This window comes from Rhagoletis pomonella, unplaced genomic scaffold (genome assembly GCF_013731165.1).
Source record: "Rhagoletis pomonella isolate Grant_MI unplaced genomic scaffold, Rhpom_1.0 Rhpom_scaffold_00007, whole genome shotgun sequence".
Lineage (NCBI taxonomy): Eukaryota > Metazoa > Arthropoda > Insecta > Diptera > Tephritidae > Rhagoletis > Rhagoletis pomonella.
In genome coordinates this window covers 65756015-65773174 of record NW_023458561.1, presented here as the reverse complement: position 1 = coordinate 65773174, position 17160 = coordinate 65756015, and the positions used below count along the sequence as shown (strand labels likewise).

The 17160-nt window shown below is 36.9% G+C and overlaps 2 protein-coding genes across 2 annotated transcripts; both read left to right on the top strand.

The window, feature by feature from the left end:
- The first annotated feature begins 3359 nt into the window (after positions 1-3359).
- LOC118743359 (CD151 antigen) lies at positions 3360-9501 on the top strand. The gene is made up of 5 exons (XM_036475974.1): positions 3360-3756; positions 7858-8046; positions 8118-8435; positions 8515-8720; positions 8972-9501. The coding sequence occupies exons 1-4, from the start codon at positions 3682-3684 to the stop codon at positions 8662-8664; spliced, it is 732 nt and encodes a 243-aa protein (XP_036331867.1). The 5' UTR covers positions 3360-3681; the 3' UTR covers positions 8665-8720; positions 8972-9501.
- A 289-nt stretch (positions 9502-9790) lies between these two features.
- LOC118743358 lies at positions 9791-13590 on the top strand. Its single transcript, XM_036475972.1, has 3 exons — positions 9791-10234; positions 10296-10865; positions 13420-13590. The coding sequence occupies exons 1-2, from the start codon at positions 9869-9871 to the stop codon at positions 10863-10865; spliced, it is 936 nt and encodes a 311-aa protein (XP_036331865.1). The 5' UTR covers positions 9791-9868; the 3' UTR covers positions 13420-13590.
- The last annotated feature ends 3570 nt before the right edge of the window (positions 13591-17160 follow it).

The following is a 17160-nucleotide window of genomic DNA, read 5'->3' as shown; positions in this document are numbered from 1 at the left end:
AATTCGCGGAAATTATGGTTAAATAAGTGCTGCTTATTATAAGGGATAAGTATGTAAATATGTAATTTTTAAGGATTAGAAGCTAGTGATTCAATTAACTCACATTATATTTATAAGACCTCAATTGCGACTTGGCTTCAGATGAAATTTTTGTTCGGAGAATAATAAAAAGGACAAATATAAGTAGGTCAAAAAACGTAATCCTTATTCTATTATCAGCTCATATATTTACGTAATGCCAATATTAACGTGAAGGATATTGATATCGATAAAGTGACCAATAACATCAAAAATACCGACTATAACTAATTGAACACGGTCATATTTAGTACATATTCTATTACATGTGGTCGCTTGAGCAAAGCCCAGGACCCTCTTAGATCATGGAGCACCAGTGTCTTTTCTACAGATACCTTTGATGTTAGCTATGGTTAGGAACTTATTTTGTCTTCAAACCATTTAGATTTGCCTAGGAATTTGATCTTATTGTTTAAAGCACACCGCCAGATAGCTGGAGATTTGTAAGGTAGTGGTGGCTCGCTTCCTCGCTGCCATTGGAACTGTGGTATTGGGCGTTGAATGGTAGATTCATTTTAGCGACGCGTGTTCGCCAGAAGGCCAGTATTCGCGGCTGTTAATCTATATAAATAAATTGAACTAAAAATGACACCGAATATATCCCTTTTCCAGCTGCATAAGAGGGCTTCCGTTTTGCTTTGCTTTTTCGGACTGCTCCTTCAGTCTTTTGTTTGATTTGTAAATGCAAAACTCTCTTGCTTGGTCCAAGTGCACAACACCATATCTCAGCTTCAATTTCATCAGCAGTTGCGCCGCCTCTTGCCAGTTCATCAGCTCCCTTGGCCCAGTAAATGTTTCTATGGAGATGCCTATCGATTCGGTTGTTGAGCTCCAAAAAAGTTTGTTGTTGTGTCTTTGTTAAGATACAGTTTTATTTCAACAAACTGAAAGCCCTTTCTATGTCCCTGTACCCATGCTTGATATATGCTAGCATAGTTATAATGTCGGTTCGATTAAAGAGTATCAAGTGAATACCTCTGCCTTTACACCATAGTTAATTTTCGCACACAGGGTGAAATATGATGAAGTTTTTCTAGATTCCTGGATACTGGGCCTTAGATAACTGGAAGGAATGGTCATTCGGATCATTCGGACATAGCGCTATTCTAAGTGAACTTCCATCTGATATAAAAGCTCTGCGTATACCAAAGAATAGTACCAACCACAAACCACGCGCAAAAGTAGACTCAGTGGTATGATTCAGGGAGAGACCCAGTGCTTGGAGGCAATGGTAGCCTTCACGTATGGATCAAAGCTGGAATGGAAAATAGGTACAGGGAATTTCATTGAGCAACTCAATTTGTAGCTATCTCTTCGTTTAACGGGCACGTAAGCATTTTTGGACCGGAAACGTTTGCAATTAACGAGGCGGTACGGTACATAAAACACCGCGCACCTGCGAGAACGCAGGTGAAGATTTTCTTAGAACTTGGGAAGGGCTATAGGAAGGAGTTCGTCTGAATTTGTCCAGGTCATAGGAACATACAGCGGATGAACTAGCGAGGTGTGGCTCTGCACAAAATGTGTCTCACGCGTTAGACATGAACACCTCGAATTATCGAAATTTAACATCCGAAAGCTAAGCAGATGTGGAGCCCTGTTCAGCTCTATTACCATAGAGATATTGGATGCATACGATCCACTTGAGACCAGGGCTCTTTTAAGAATGAACGAGGAAAATACATACAAATTTAAGGCTTACCAGGATGACAAGCCATACAAAACAACCCATCAACCATTTTGGACTCATTGGTATAGACGGAAATGGGGTCCTCCCTCTATCCAGCCTTTGATATTAGAAAGTTTTAGGCTTTTAAAATCTAATGAACGAAGCATACAATCTGACTCATTTTTAATTTTACAACATTGTCAAGAATAGTTCGAGCTACAGAAGATCCATTCTGCAAGCATTATTGCGAAGCTCTTTGCAAGGTTGAAGTATTCTATGGACAATGGATTTAGGAGAGCAAGACTCCTTAATATCATATGTATATATTTTTGTGTCAGAAACTGATTGGCCCCATTCACTAAGTGCATATGTGTGTATGTATTAGCAACATAAAACACAAGAGTATGAAGCGAAGATAGAAATTTCAATAAAACAATGCAGACACTGACTTTTTTTGAGTCTGGTAAATTAAACTTTTATTAAACGTTAATGCGATGTTAATCACTCAGTAACAAAAAAAGTCTGTATGTTTAGTTATATAAGAAAACTAACATCTAGTTTACTCTTACCCCACCACTCATTATAAATAAAATCAATGTATCCTCGATAGGTATCCAACTATTATTGCCACTTTGTCCGGCGAGTGCATTGACTTGTTGACAAGTTGGAATAAAATACGATGGCACCTATGCCCCCAGAACATAAAAACGGTTAGAACAAACATAAACCTTACGCCTAAGCAAAGAATTTCTCGAGGTGCCACATACCGCCGACAACGAAATGAACGTCACACGCAACTACGGCAAGCAACAGCGTCGGTCGCGTGAAGTCAAACTGTCGATTAAAATAGGCAATGGCGCGCTAACATCGAGAGGGTTGCGGTTGGTTAACACCAACACACACACACACACACACCCCAATAGGGAATGGCGTGTGGACAATGGCGTAAGGAAAACTGGAGCAGCGTGGGACCTACACCACCGGAAACTAGTGCCCGTTGAACTCTGCCGTAAAAGTTTCAGTCACCGATGATGGCAGCGATAAATGGAAGGCAAAATCGGTTAAAAATGCGGGTTTGCGCGAAGTAATTTGGCACAAAAATGTATGGAGCAGTTAAAATAAAAAAAAGGTGAAAGAAAATACGAACTAAAGTAGTACAACACAAGGGGGGTGGGGGGGTGCTTCATAAGTCGACGACTTAGCCTGAAACTCTTAACTTAAGCGCCAAATGACCTCGATTGGAGGGATTGCGAGTCGTGGTAAATATACGCGTTTGCATAAACAACGAGAAATAATAATTCCATTTCTCTGGATCACTTTTACTTTCGTTTGCACCTCCATACAAAGCGCTAATACATATTTAGTAGTTGGTAGTCAAGGGTTGTGTAGGTGCATGAAAGTAGAATTCCTAATCACAAATGAAATAGCAAATAGTTAATAGCAACATAGCGCACAGTGGACCTTACCAACCCACTCCAACCCATTCTCATGTATGTGTATTCCCATGTACATAGGTATTTATGCATGTAGGCGTCTAGCAGCTTGTCGAACGGGAGCACGTACTCAATTCGTTCGCTTCTGTTTTGGCCACTTTACCAGCTGCGCCTAAAAGCATTACAGTCTTGATAGTAAAGTGCGCGACAAAGTAGTGGTCAGTTCATTTTGAACCGCCATTTCGAACGGACGTGTCTGTGCAAACAACGAAACGCTTAGTGTAACGACGACCTTTAACCGTTAAAGGTTGCTGAAATACATGCATACATAGAAAGTGTGCCTTAACTTAAATACAAAATCAAGTCCCACAACAAAAAGGAGTTAATAACACATTAAAAAAGTTATACAAGTGCAACGAAAAGGCTACTAAAAGGCGCTAAACTAAGGAAACTTGATTCATTACCTCATACCCGCTTCCTTTGTGGCATTTGAGACATTAAATGAATTTCAAAATGCGTACCTGCGGCATGAGTCTAATCAAGTATATACTATTCGCATTTAATATCGTATTTGCGGTAAGTAAATATTATTAATTATCTAATTTCCCTGCGAAATGCCAGCTGAAACGCAAATATTCCTTTATTAATGATTGGCATTAGATTTACAAATGGCGGCTGTGGAACGGTCATTTACATACATATTACCATTTTTTATTGCGTGTAGAAGTTTACGGTCTTAATTGCAATTATTAAAGCAATCGACAAACAAAGAGGGAAAGTTTCTCTTTGGGTCATTAACAAATTTTTAAAGGATTTTAATTTGTTACAATGCTAAATTTAAAATAATGGTACTTTATTTTGCACTTTTACATTTCTTTTTGGCACATTTTTTATTTTCAAAATATGCCACCTCACAGCCAAGGATATTTGGAAGGATCATCTTTTTAAATAATAAGGGTTCAGGATGGGCAAATGGAGTTGTTATGTACGCCTATCGCAGTCAGGTGTTTGTGCCACGTGAAGTGACCAGTCAGCAGTCCATCAAGTTGTCTGAAGTCCCTTTTGCTCAGTGAGAGCAAAAAACTAGATAGACCTTCTGAGATTGAAGGCAACATGAATTTTGCCCACCTGCAAACCCTCGATGCCTCCCAGTCACTGCTGAGCGAAGTAAGTATTCACCCAGTTTCGGATGGTGGCTTCGACGGCCGAATATGGGAGTCCTATAAACGGTTGCGGACCGAGAAATGCCTAGTCTGAACCAATTCTGGCCAAATGGTCAGATATCTTTTTGCCAGGTACTCCCGAGTGACCTGGCACCCTTGGCTTTCACTGCAGACACATAAGCTCCTTTCCCTCCACCTATTTTCCATCACATAGTCCATGGCCTTGAAGATTGCAAATACGTCAGTCAGTAAGACCGAAGCATTCTCCCCAAGGCCCCATATTCTGACTCAGAGTCAGTTTTGGAGCCATTAGTGAAGATTCGACAATGTGTGAGTCCGGGCTCAGTGCTGGTATTAAACCTTCCGCTTCAGGGAGTGCATCATTATAGAATATCTTCAACAAAGGTAATGGTGTCGTACTATCCTGTGGCAATTTCCGCTACGCGCCCCACTCAATGTTATACCAACATCTTTTTCTTTTTAGTCTGTAGGTGGTCTTTAAGGTTTCCCTACGCTATTTTTTGAGAGTCTGCTCCACTATACCATTGACGCATAGCTGATTATGGGTCTGGTCATATTTAGGTCCTGTTTACATTGCCAATATGCTGCCAATGCTTTGGAGGTCTTGTGTTCCACATGAGATTTCCACGATAGATTTGTATCCAGAATTACTCTTAGATACTTTACTTCGGAATAAGTCTGAATTGTGACTCCATTAAGTGTGAGGAGATTGAGACTATCCCACCTTCTTCTTCTAGTAAAGAGCACAAACTAAAGAGCAGATTAGCTAAAGCAAACACTGTTGCAACGACTGTTGCTTGACTTATTCTGCTCTTTTGCCAGAGTGCTAGGCAACTTGCTCAATTTGGTGAACACCTATATTGAATTGAAAGCTATGCGAATTCTGCTAGAATGACAGTTCCTCACAATACTTAACTATGGTACCACTGTATACAAAGGCATAGGGAAAAAGTAATGCAGACAGCATAAACGTGGCCTTTTGGGGCAGAAACGTGGACTTTGGGGGATGGACAACGAAAGCAAATGCGCCCACGAACACAATCGAAGGATCAAATGCAGAAGGACCTGTCCGCACTTGAGATGAACAACTGGCGCGAATCCGCAAAGGAGAGAGGCAACTGCCGATGTTTTTTGATAGTGGCAAATAAGAAGCATACAAGTTTTCACAGTAGTTTTATGAGAAGCTTTTGAACCGCATAAATGAGCTCGAAAGCTTACTTTTTACTTTTCCAATAAATTATTTCAATTAGCTAAGTGGAACAAAGGTATTTTCTTCATTTGTGCCGAACAAAAAGTCCGGGCTGTTTCAAGCACGAAGAAGAAGACATTTACAATCAAACACTGAACTATTTTCGCCCTCTATTACCCATTTTTCTAGCGTGAGGGACTCTTTCTGTGCTCTTCTGGGCACTCGCACGATCCGGCAGGATTGCGTGAAGAAAATCTTATAATTTCATGTTTCACGAGCCGAAATGTGAACGGCTACCTGCCCAAATAGTCGTGCCGTTTTGGACACCAGAGATCTACTCAATTAATTATTAAAATCACCCAAAAAGATTTTTTTGATAATAAGTAGCCTTTCGGCAGCCAGTTCGAAAAGGCTATATCCCAGAAAACTTTTCAAAAACGCCCTATTTTAAAATTTTATTGAAAAACCCCTATCTCAGAATTTGGTTCAAAAACGCCCTATCTCAAACAAAAATACAGTGAAAATGTGCTAAAATAGGGCGTTTTGGAAACGAATTCTGACATAGGCCGTTTTTCAACCAAATTCTGAAATATGTAAACTGAAGAAAACTTAAAAAGCTCTCAACTCTACGCTCTCATTTCAAACCCTTCTTTATGGGCTAAAACAAAATATTGATTTTAGCAAAGCTTTAATAAATAATCGGTTTCGTAAACACTGAACCAAAAATCTATCTCTGGATCAAAGAAAAACTTTCCTTACTTTAAGGTCGTTAAGGTCGGAAATTCTTCCGAATGAGTAAAAAATTCTCCCGAATGAGTAATTTTTCTTTAGAATGTGTAAAAACGTACACGAAAATATGGAACCGTAGATGTAATCTATCATTTTGAAGAAATGTTTGGCATGAGAAGAGGATAAAACTTCTTTAGTGCTATTTCGTTCCCATTTTTCTACATTTTGATTGCTGTTTTTCTTCAATTAAGAGAAGTTTCTTTTTTGAGTGAAACTTTAAGATTTATGTAAATGGTTTTGCTTTAGTTTGTACTACTTCACTCAAGAGAATACTGCTAAATACAAGTTAAATAATTTGGCTTAAATATATTATATATATGTATATATTAGGGCGATTCTTTTGCGACTATTGTTTTGTTTCACTCCTATCTCAAAATTTTGTGGTAAACACATAAAAAAAAGCTTCCTGAAAATGTGAACCCTTAATATTAACATTGAGTACTCGCAAGGAGTGCAAAGATTTCCCATATAAAATACACATAAACTTTGAGTATATGGTATAATCTTGGGCAATAATGCGTTTTTTTTCAGAATTGAATGATCTACAAAAGTGTCCATTGCGGTGTAATCCCAACTCCCACCAGCGAGGTAGTACGGGTCACTGAACGCAATTTTTTCACGAAATTCTCGCTTTTTTGCCCCTATCTCGAAAATAACAAGAGCTAAAGAAAAAATATAAATGTAGGACTGTAGGACTGTCATTTTCTAAAAAAAAGTTTTAGAACACAACATCGCTTGCATCGCTATTTCTTGAGATATTGGACTTTGAAGTTGATCAACAATTTTTACAATTTAGCTTAAAAGTCCATGAAAATTCCACACTACCTCAAATTTTCAGGGATTTTTTTTATGTGCTTCCACAAAATTTTGAGATAAGAGTAAAAAAAAACAATAGTCGCAAAAAAAATCGCCCTAATATATATATACTCTTTAAAACATGTAACCGCCTCAACACGCAATAATGCCTGATGGAATTATCCGACATTTATTTTTGTAGCAAGCATGAAAGTTGCATGCATTTTTGATGACTTGTTTCAACTTTGACATTAGTGAGCACACGACGCCAGACTATATTCAGAATATTTATTGTAATAAATATTTGGATTTAAGATAAACACGAACGGCAAAGCGTACAACGAATGGTCACTTGCCATTAGCCATTGGCCCACAGCCAATGCGAAGTTGGTTGGTTGAACCTTCATATTGGAATAAAGCATGAGTTTTCATTGCGCATTTATCGCAAATTACAATCTGACATTGAACTAACCTTTCATAAATACATACAAACATATACGAGTATAGTTAGTTAGAGAGTAATTCAAACTGCGTTGATTTAAATATTTATGCTTGCAAACAAAATACATATTCGTATACATATGTATGTATACATATTTATCCACCTACGCCCAACAAATCCATTTATACAGACCGCTCTTAACAAATCTATATTCGTTATACTGCGTCATATGTTTCCATATCATTAATGGATTCTTTTGTATATCCATTCGTTTTCAGATATCCGGTCTCGGTATTTTGATAGCCGGCGCCGTTGTACTTGCGGATGTCAACCAATTCAGTCACTTTATTGAGGGCAGAGTGACGGCACCACCCATCGTACTTATTGTAACTGGCTTAATTATATTTTTGATTGCATCTTTGGGTTGCTTTGGTGCGATCAAAGAATCACCTACGCTGCTATTGACTGTGAGTAATGTCTATTTTCGCTTATTAATTACACGTGTACTTATTTACTAATAACTCCATTCCGACTCAAGTACGCCGTGCTGTTAGCCATCATCTTCATAATCGAACTGGCTGTGGGCATTGCAGCTGCTGTCTTCAAATCAGATCTGGAAATGATGTTAAAGAACTCCCTACAGGAGTCTATAAAACGCTCCAATCATGAGGATATGATGGCATGGGATAATGTACAGCGCAAATTGATGTGCTGTGGTGTCGACAATCCAGCCGACTGGCGTACACTCAGCGCGAACAAGACGTTGCCGGCAAGTTGCTGTCGCGAAAAGTACATTGAGGAGTCTGTTGGACACTGTACAGAATCACCGGCACTGGGACGTGATAAGTACTTTCAGGTGAGTGTATTTAAAAATTTTCACATTTCCGACCGAACGATTTGTAATTCGAGAATATTTTTTCTACTCTGCTTTCTAGGAGGGCTGCGTGGGCAAACTGAGGGAGCGCATCGACAAGAATGCCGTAATTTTGATTGGTGTAGGCATAGGCATCGCGTTCATACAAATATTGGGCATTATATTGGCATGTTACCTGGCTTCCACAATACGTCACGAACGCATGAAATAAAGACATAACTACATACATACATACATATGAATGTATGAGGCAGTCGAGGTGGGTTGGTACGTTATGGATAAGCCGAAAATTGTGTATACACAAATATGAATATAAATAGGTTGCACATTAACTTAAAATGCTAACAGGATTGGGGTCAGCTAGCTAGCATAGACAAGTTTGTGCCTTTTATCGGGCGAATAATTTCCGTTTGACCTACATTTGACAAGCTTTAATTTCCCGTAGTTCATCGGGCTGTTAGAAAGTTTTATTTGTATGTATGTATGTACATATTTCATTTTTATTTCTTCTTTTTCAGTTATTCTCTCCAGTTAAGAAGGTAGAATCATTTACTCAAACATCAAAGCATTGAACTGACTTCAAAGAAAGCAACACTGCATAAGCAATATTCAACTATTCCGAGATCCAGACATCATTACGTTGCTTTTGCCTATTTGGAGTGATGCATAGCTAGCTAAGAAATTTTAGTACTCACAGAAGCTTGATGCAGGAATACCAAACAGGAACAGCCACTCCAGAACTCTCAAATCATCAAAATGTATAACCCTCATTTCCACATTAATAAAATCACAAATCACCGTCCACTACTATTCTAAACGTTACTTAATATACAACAAACTTATTAAAGAAATGCTTTTATGTGTATTGTTGCCTTTTATATATTATAAAATAAATGAATTTCTAAAAGAAAAGTGCACTACGCAACAAAATTTTCACCGACGCGCTAAAGTACCGTTTGAAACTAATGATGGGGGAAATAAACTAGTGAAACAGAAACAGCGGATCTTCAGTAGTGTAACCGGATATGTAGTAGGGGAAATCGGAAAAGGATCGGTTTGGAACTGAAAAGGATGAGAGTATCATTCACACTTGTTTTATTTTTGCATTGCAAGGGTTGCACATATGTGTACAAAGTAGAAACCACTTTACAAATAAAAAAAAAAATAAGTATTATTTTTAAACAAAGTTTTAGAAGTAGATTTTAATTGAAAACGTAATTGGTTTTTTCAAACATACTTCCGTATCCTTGCCACTCTGTTTTAGTCATTATCAAAAACAGCGACATCTGCCGGATGCAATGCAAAGTACTTTTGTGGTGTGTTCAGTGTTGGCCCTACGTGCTGCCGCCAACAGCTGTTTTTGCAAGATAAACATTTTGAAAAAGTGAGCACTATTATACAATTTCGGACGTACAATGGATAAGGAGAATTTAGTGAAGCACTATTGGGATTGTGCAAGTGCATTAGAGCCCGAGACGCACACACATAAATTACTAAAATCATATTATATGACAATATGCCGGAAGCTGGCGAAATCAAGCATCTCCATGCCGAAGGAAAAGTTCTCGCGTAACATGATGTGCCGCCATTGCTCTAGCAAATGGAACGAGTCAGATTTCCAAATGAAACTGAAGCCACAACAAATAGCACATAGCACCAAGGCTAGGAAACAAATAGAAAAGCTATACGATGCCAAAAAGAGTACAGAAAATCGAAGAGCGCTTACAAGGAAGCAGCGTAAAAGGGCAAAATGGTTAAGCAAGCGCGTGCTAAATAGCGTGGTAAGTAACATCTGCGGCAATACATCCCTTCTTACTATATTCTAATGCGTACTTGTTTCAGGAAATACAATGCGAACTGTGTAAACATAAGACCAAATTGCCAATGCAAAAACCAAGCAGAAAAGAGCGTGACAGTAAAATGACGGAAGTCACAGAGTTGGACGAGATACTTGTACCTGAAACCGTGACGCCTGCTCCGGTTAAGAATAAAAAGAAAAAGAAAAAAAATAAGGATAAAACTGCCGGTCTTAAACTTGACAAAGTGCAAGTTAATGCAGCTAAAATATCAGCACCAAATAAGGATGTAGCTCCAACGAAACCCCATACTAACGCTGCTAGCATAACAACTGACACACCAAAAGGAGCAGCTGCAAATGCAAAACCACAATCAAATAATAAAAGTGCCAACAAAGCAGATGCTACAAAAAAGCAAGCAAAACCCACTGCCAAACTAAGTCAGCCACTAAAAGCTAAGAAGAAAAATGCCAAAGCAGCTGCAGCGCCGAATATACAATCAAAGACACAACAGAAAAATTCATTGTTACAACTGGCAGCTATGCTGAAAGCGCAAACGGCAAACAAATCTGGCGAGAATTCGGCGCATAGACGGCTGGAATCGTTACTTAAATAGGTACCTAATTAAAGTAGTGCGTAGTTTGTTTTGTAGAATTTATATTATAATCATGCAAGTAGATTACAATACATAGATAGTTCGAATTGTATTGACAATTTATATAACCCATTGACTTGTTAGCAATGCTACTTTATTTTCTATACTTGAACAAAAGCAAATCTATCTTATTAAAATAAATTTACACCGCCAATAAACAAAAATCGTTCATATTTGCCGTGGTGTATGATATGTGCTTAGCGTTCGCTTTTGTTTCGACTTACTGGAGCGTATTGTTACCTCGATTATTTGTGTTTTGCAAAAACATTGCAAACTATTATGCCTTTGTTAAGTATATTTATTGCATAATATGCTGAAGGCTAAATAATAAATGGAATATATATATGTATGTACGTACGTTGGTATTTAATTCATTGCAGATATATTGCAACAAATGAAATTTTAAAACATTCTGAGCTCAGAAAAGCTGCAGTATTGTTTTTTTACTGTTTGCACCAGCATAGATATGTAGTATGAAAAGCTTTGGAAATGGCAAAACATTATCTGCATTTACATTTAGGTACACAGACGCGGTTCATAATAAATTTCATAGAATTCATTACCTACCAGCCAAATGCATACTAAATTTGTATACGATTTTTAATTCCCAAACTATTCATACCAACCGTCTTTAAAAGCATTTATAAAACCAAATGCCAATTACTAATCAATGTTAATGAGGTTCTAAAGCAATCATTTAAAGACATACGCTAAACGCTAACAGTCTATCCACTTCCAGATTGTTTGATTGCAAAAAACAAAGTAAATTTGCAAAAGCTAAGAATCAAAAACGAGCTTTAACATATATATATTATATGTACGTATTTATGTATAATAGAGAGCAGCGTGGACACGCAAGAACCTGTTGTTGGCCAACAACTATTGACAACATCACGATAGGCGCACATAAACACATACCCGTACATATCGCGGTGTCGGGAGGAATATAGACCACTTAGGCTTTGGCCATTAAAACACGCAGCTGCAGACTGCTTATATATATATATATATGTATATACAGCCGCATGCTAACATAAATGGTTATTTATATGTTGCAGACAATCGCTGGTCAATGCAATCAATGAGCCAAAGTCAAGGCTGCAGAACCAGAACTTTGAAGTCAAAAAGAACAACAACAAAGCTCCAAGACGCATAAACATGTATATGGCTAAATACACATTTGTAAATATTTATATATTGTACTCGTACATATGTATGTATTTATACACCTATATGTGTGTACATATTTACTATTTGTGAAGACCAAGGAATTTGTTATAGCCGTTTTGCGTTACCTTGGAATGCGATGGCGATTTTTGCAATATTTGCGCGCTTGTATAGTTACATACATACGTATGTAAGGTAGTATCTGTATTTCACGTGTATATGTATGTATTTCTGATGATTGGAAAGCAAACTGCCGATCATACTTATGAATCGAAGCCACCAAACCGGGCTGTAATAATTCTCCTATGAAAATGTATCAATTTGCAAGCCGTTCTAACATCATTTGTGTCTAACAGTCGGACACGTATAATTTCTTCGTGAGAAAGGATATGGCCAGTACTTTTTATTTATGAATTTGAGAGTGTCCGGAAGTTTCGAAGACCGATAGCTGCCTTTAATATTTTTGTTTAAGTCTACAATTAATATTTTCATTACATCTTGCCATCTGTCCTTTTTTGATAAGTCGATACCTTTATAGAAATATTTTTCTGAACCCGAGTGTTTCATGGACTCAACATTAGATGATTTTGTATTTAAAATTAATCTTGATTGCCGATTCTCCATAGAAATAAGTAATGCTGATAAAGCATCAAGACTTAGGGCCATTTACACAGTGCGAGTCAATTCATATTCAGCAGATATTCATAGATTTTTTGTTAACTCTCCCCTGTTAAAACGGCCCTTATCAGAAATATGGCTTTTTTTGTAAATTCAAATCCTTCGTCTGGTCTGCGCTATTAAAGTAAATCGAGCTGTAATTCTAAAACCTCCCCAAACTGCTTGTGGATTTTTGTTATTAATTAAAAATGCAACAAATATAAAATAAACAAAAAAGTTTTTTAATCAAAACTTCGAACGGCCCATCCAAAATCACACTACCGAACAATACCGTTCGTTGCATAAAATATTTAGACAAACGACAGTCTGACTTAAAACACTTGCCTGAAGTTATTGTACTCGTACCTCCGTAAGAGATTTACTACATATGTATGTATGTATGTCATTAAGTGCTTGTTTGCGTGTAGTTCCAAAGAGCTTAACCATCAATTTCGTAATTTTCGCGCTTCAGTGCCTCCAAGAATGAAAGCAAAAAAAAAAATGTGAAACGGTACTTTTGGTAGTTATTAACGCAATTCCTGTTTGTGCCATGATTTGTCGTTTATAAGTATGTGGTATAAATTTTATACCAATCTTTTTCAAGTTCTTCATACCTCTTTTTCTTCTTAGTTGACTTTAAATTTCATTACTTACTTTCTTTCTACGTTTTGATCAATAATTTCGCCAGCAGCTGTCTACCTCGTTTGAAATATTCTGGACAACGCTAGATTGTGCAACTACCTCTTGGATTTATATGGGTATACAAGGCCTATAAATATGATATTATGTATGTATGTATGCCCATACAAATGCATCTGTATTTATTTGCATATGTTGCGACAGTTGTTAAAGTCCGCTCATATGCAAAAGATTAGCTGCACTTCAATGTATAATAGAAGATAGGAGATTTAATTAACTTACTTTAAATTAATACCAATTTACATTTGTATTTTAATGTATACGTACATACTTGCTAGTATGTATCTTAATTCACATCATTACTGATTTACACACAGGCAGAAACCGATAAATATAAGTTCAATTTATTGATTTAAAAGATAAACATTCATTTCGATACACCTGAAAGTCTACATTGTATCATCGTTCGTACATATTTACGCATGCGCGCATGTTTATTTATGTATGCACCTTACATACATTCATACGTACTTACATACATACATATGTATGTATATCCCTCATATGCGCTTGACGACGACCTTCTTGTCTGCGCTTCTTTAGGTCCGATTGTTCTCCTTCGATTTGTTCGATTTGCGGATAACCTGCCTCTAAAGCGTTCAAAATTGCAAGTCGGTGCGCATCAAATCGGTTAGTCTGCTTTTCTACTCCATTATTTATTTATGCTGTGTGTATTCATAATACTTTAAAAAAGAAAAAGGAGTAGGGTTAATCTTAAAAGAAGAAAAAAAAAAGATAAAATGAAAACAAAGTAGAAATCTGGTTTTTCTGTGTCTGGGAATCTTCAACAAATTTGTAAATGTGTTCTTTTGATTCGATTAAATCGCTACGTGTTAATAGCGATGACGTTTTTTATGATTGCTTATTTGATTACTGCTTGATTAATATATTTAATAGGGAATTGTGGCAAGAAAAAACTTTAATAAATTATTAGTATTCTAATAATGCAATATACATACATACATACATACATACATATGTACATATCGTTACTTTAATTCACAAAGGCCCTAACAAACAAATTTTTTATTTTAGAGGAGAAGCAAAAAACATTATAAAAATAATTTTAAAATAACATCTTTCGATTGGTGAATCAGTTTTTGAATATCTCCTTTAGTTTCCAAGATGTGGGTAAAAAATATCTATTTTGCGAAAGAAAATCCTCCATAGACGCAAAAGTAATTAACAATAAACAATAGAAATTAAATTATTTAAGAATTTGTAACTGCATAGTAACATTCTCCAAGACTTAGAAGAAAATTTATTTTCGCGTTTTTGAGAAATTGCATAACAAACTTCAATCACGATTTCCCAAAACCCGCCAAAAGTAACATACGACAATATTTTATCCAGGCGACGTTATGTATGTATGTAAATGTACACAAACTTTTCTCATAAATATCCATAATGTAAAAGAAAAATTAGAGTCAATATAACTTCCGGGTCGAAATTTTTATACATACATGTCTTTAAATCGTATGATAAACTTTTAAATATGTGCCGTGTTTTTTCAGGAAATTTTCTTTATTTTCGTTTCCAACTTATTTTATTTATACTTCCAGTGAATACTCGAGTTATTGAGCATGAAGATCAAAAACATTGTGGACAAGTCTCTAAAAATATGTACTTTAAAACCATTTATGGCCGCCTTAGACTTATCGATATGCGAATATCTTCAAGAAACAACTAGTCTTCATCTCTCGTTGCAGATTATCAATTTCAGGTACGTAGCCATACATACATACATATTGCCTACTCGGATAGCCAGCAAGGTAGCAACTCATTCCATGCATACATACATACATACATAAATCTACATTGTTCGATAATCGATCGAATTTGCCACTGGTGCACCTCCGGTTGTTTGTGTAGTTGTCGGTGGCGTTTATTGAGGCGACTATTTATGCATTTGTGTTGATATTCTTTATTATTGCTGTTTTGTTTTCTGTCTTTGCGCAACTTTACACAATCTTCCATGGCTTGATCGGCGACCGTGCGCCGTGTGTACAGCCTTAGCGTCGTCCTCCTCCATTCAAGCAGAGTCAACTCCTTACTTACTAGCCAGCCGACCAAGCAAGCTGCTAGCCAATCACTTATGCCACCATCCGCGCATTTGTTCCACTTATTCCTCCTGATTTTCAACGCACAAGCCTCGCCTCAGTGGAAACTGCACTACCTACATATGTACATAGCTGTCAGTTGGTTGTTGTGGTTGCGCGCAAGTGCGGCACATAACTTTTTCATTTATTGCTCATCTTTTATGTGGAGTTTTTGGTTATATGTATGTATTTTTTGGTTTTTTTTTGCTTTATTGGTTGTAGATATTACTTGTTTTATTTACTTTAGTTTATTTAATTTTTCGCTTTTCTTCTTTTTGTTGTTTTTTTTTTTGCTTTCGTCAGCTTAGCAGCCGAGTGATTCACATAATACGAGTTGAATAGAGCATCGAAGCGAATGATTTCTTTATTCTACTGCAGCTCTCTTTGTTCTTCGCTGGCCATTCTCGATGAGGTGCACAGTGGCTCGGTCTTGATTTGAAATTTATAATGTATAAGCCGCTATCGTTTCGCCAATGCTTAGCGAGTAGCGCTACAACCAAACTCGCCAACGTTCATCGCTTCGAGCTAACTTTGTTGTTACTTTCACATACATGAATTTGTACTGAAAATCGAGTGGGAGCTTAAGCTCACTTTTTATGCATAATGCCCAATGTTTGGCTACCAAACCATTTTTAAGTTTTAGCTTCGGTTCGAACTTATGGAGTTTAGTATTTTCATTGGGTCCTTTAAAGTCAGAAGTTATCAGATTGTAACAGCACATACCCTCTGTTCAGAAATACATCAAGCCAAAGCATCAGCATTTATTTCTAAACTATAATTGCTAGAAATGTCCAATATGCGCAACCACGGTAAAGTCTTGATTTAGAACTTAGTTGCGCAAATAAGGCATTTCCATCAATTTTAGTTTAGAAATAAAAGGGGCTGATGCTTTGGCTGGATGTACTTATTTCTGAGCGGAGAGAAACATACCTCCCAAACCGGTTGCTCAATCTCTGCTTTTGTGTTTCATCTGCCCAGCGTCTCCCATGTTCTGAAGTCTGCTTAGAAAATATTCGAATATGAACAGATATTAACCAGATATCCGGATTTTCGAATCTGAAAATAACAATAAAAAACAATCCTTAGTGCATTAATGAAGTGTTCCAAATATTATTTGTTTTTAACTCAATAGATTCGTTAATTTTGAGGACAATTTTACGACTGTTTTAGAATATTCGGGTATCCGGTCAATATCCGTTTATTTGATCATCCGCAAATTCGTATTTACGGATAAAATTCGGATATCCAGTATTTATCTGTTAATTTTTATTATCCGGATATCCGGATTTTATCCGTATACACCAATATCCGAACGGATATCCGTATGCACTAGTGTGAATACCTTTGAAGCAGCTAACAAATAGTTTAGAATTGAAGGCATCGTCCGGTGTCATCTCTCATTTCCCGATCCTAGCCAAATCAAAATTTTCGCGCACACATTCTAAAAAGCTCAGCTCCTTGATGTTTTTTCATTGCAAAATAACATACTCTCGGAGATTTCCCATTGCCTATCGAGGGGCAATTTCCCTTTTTATAGCGTCATGTAAGGAAATGACTATAGATTCTTGTCCTGAGAAGTATGTACTTGAACACTGATCTCCTAGTACTTGAAGAATTAATCTCCTACTAGAAGT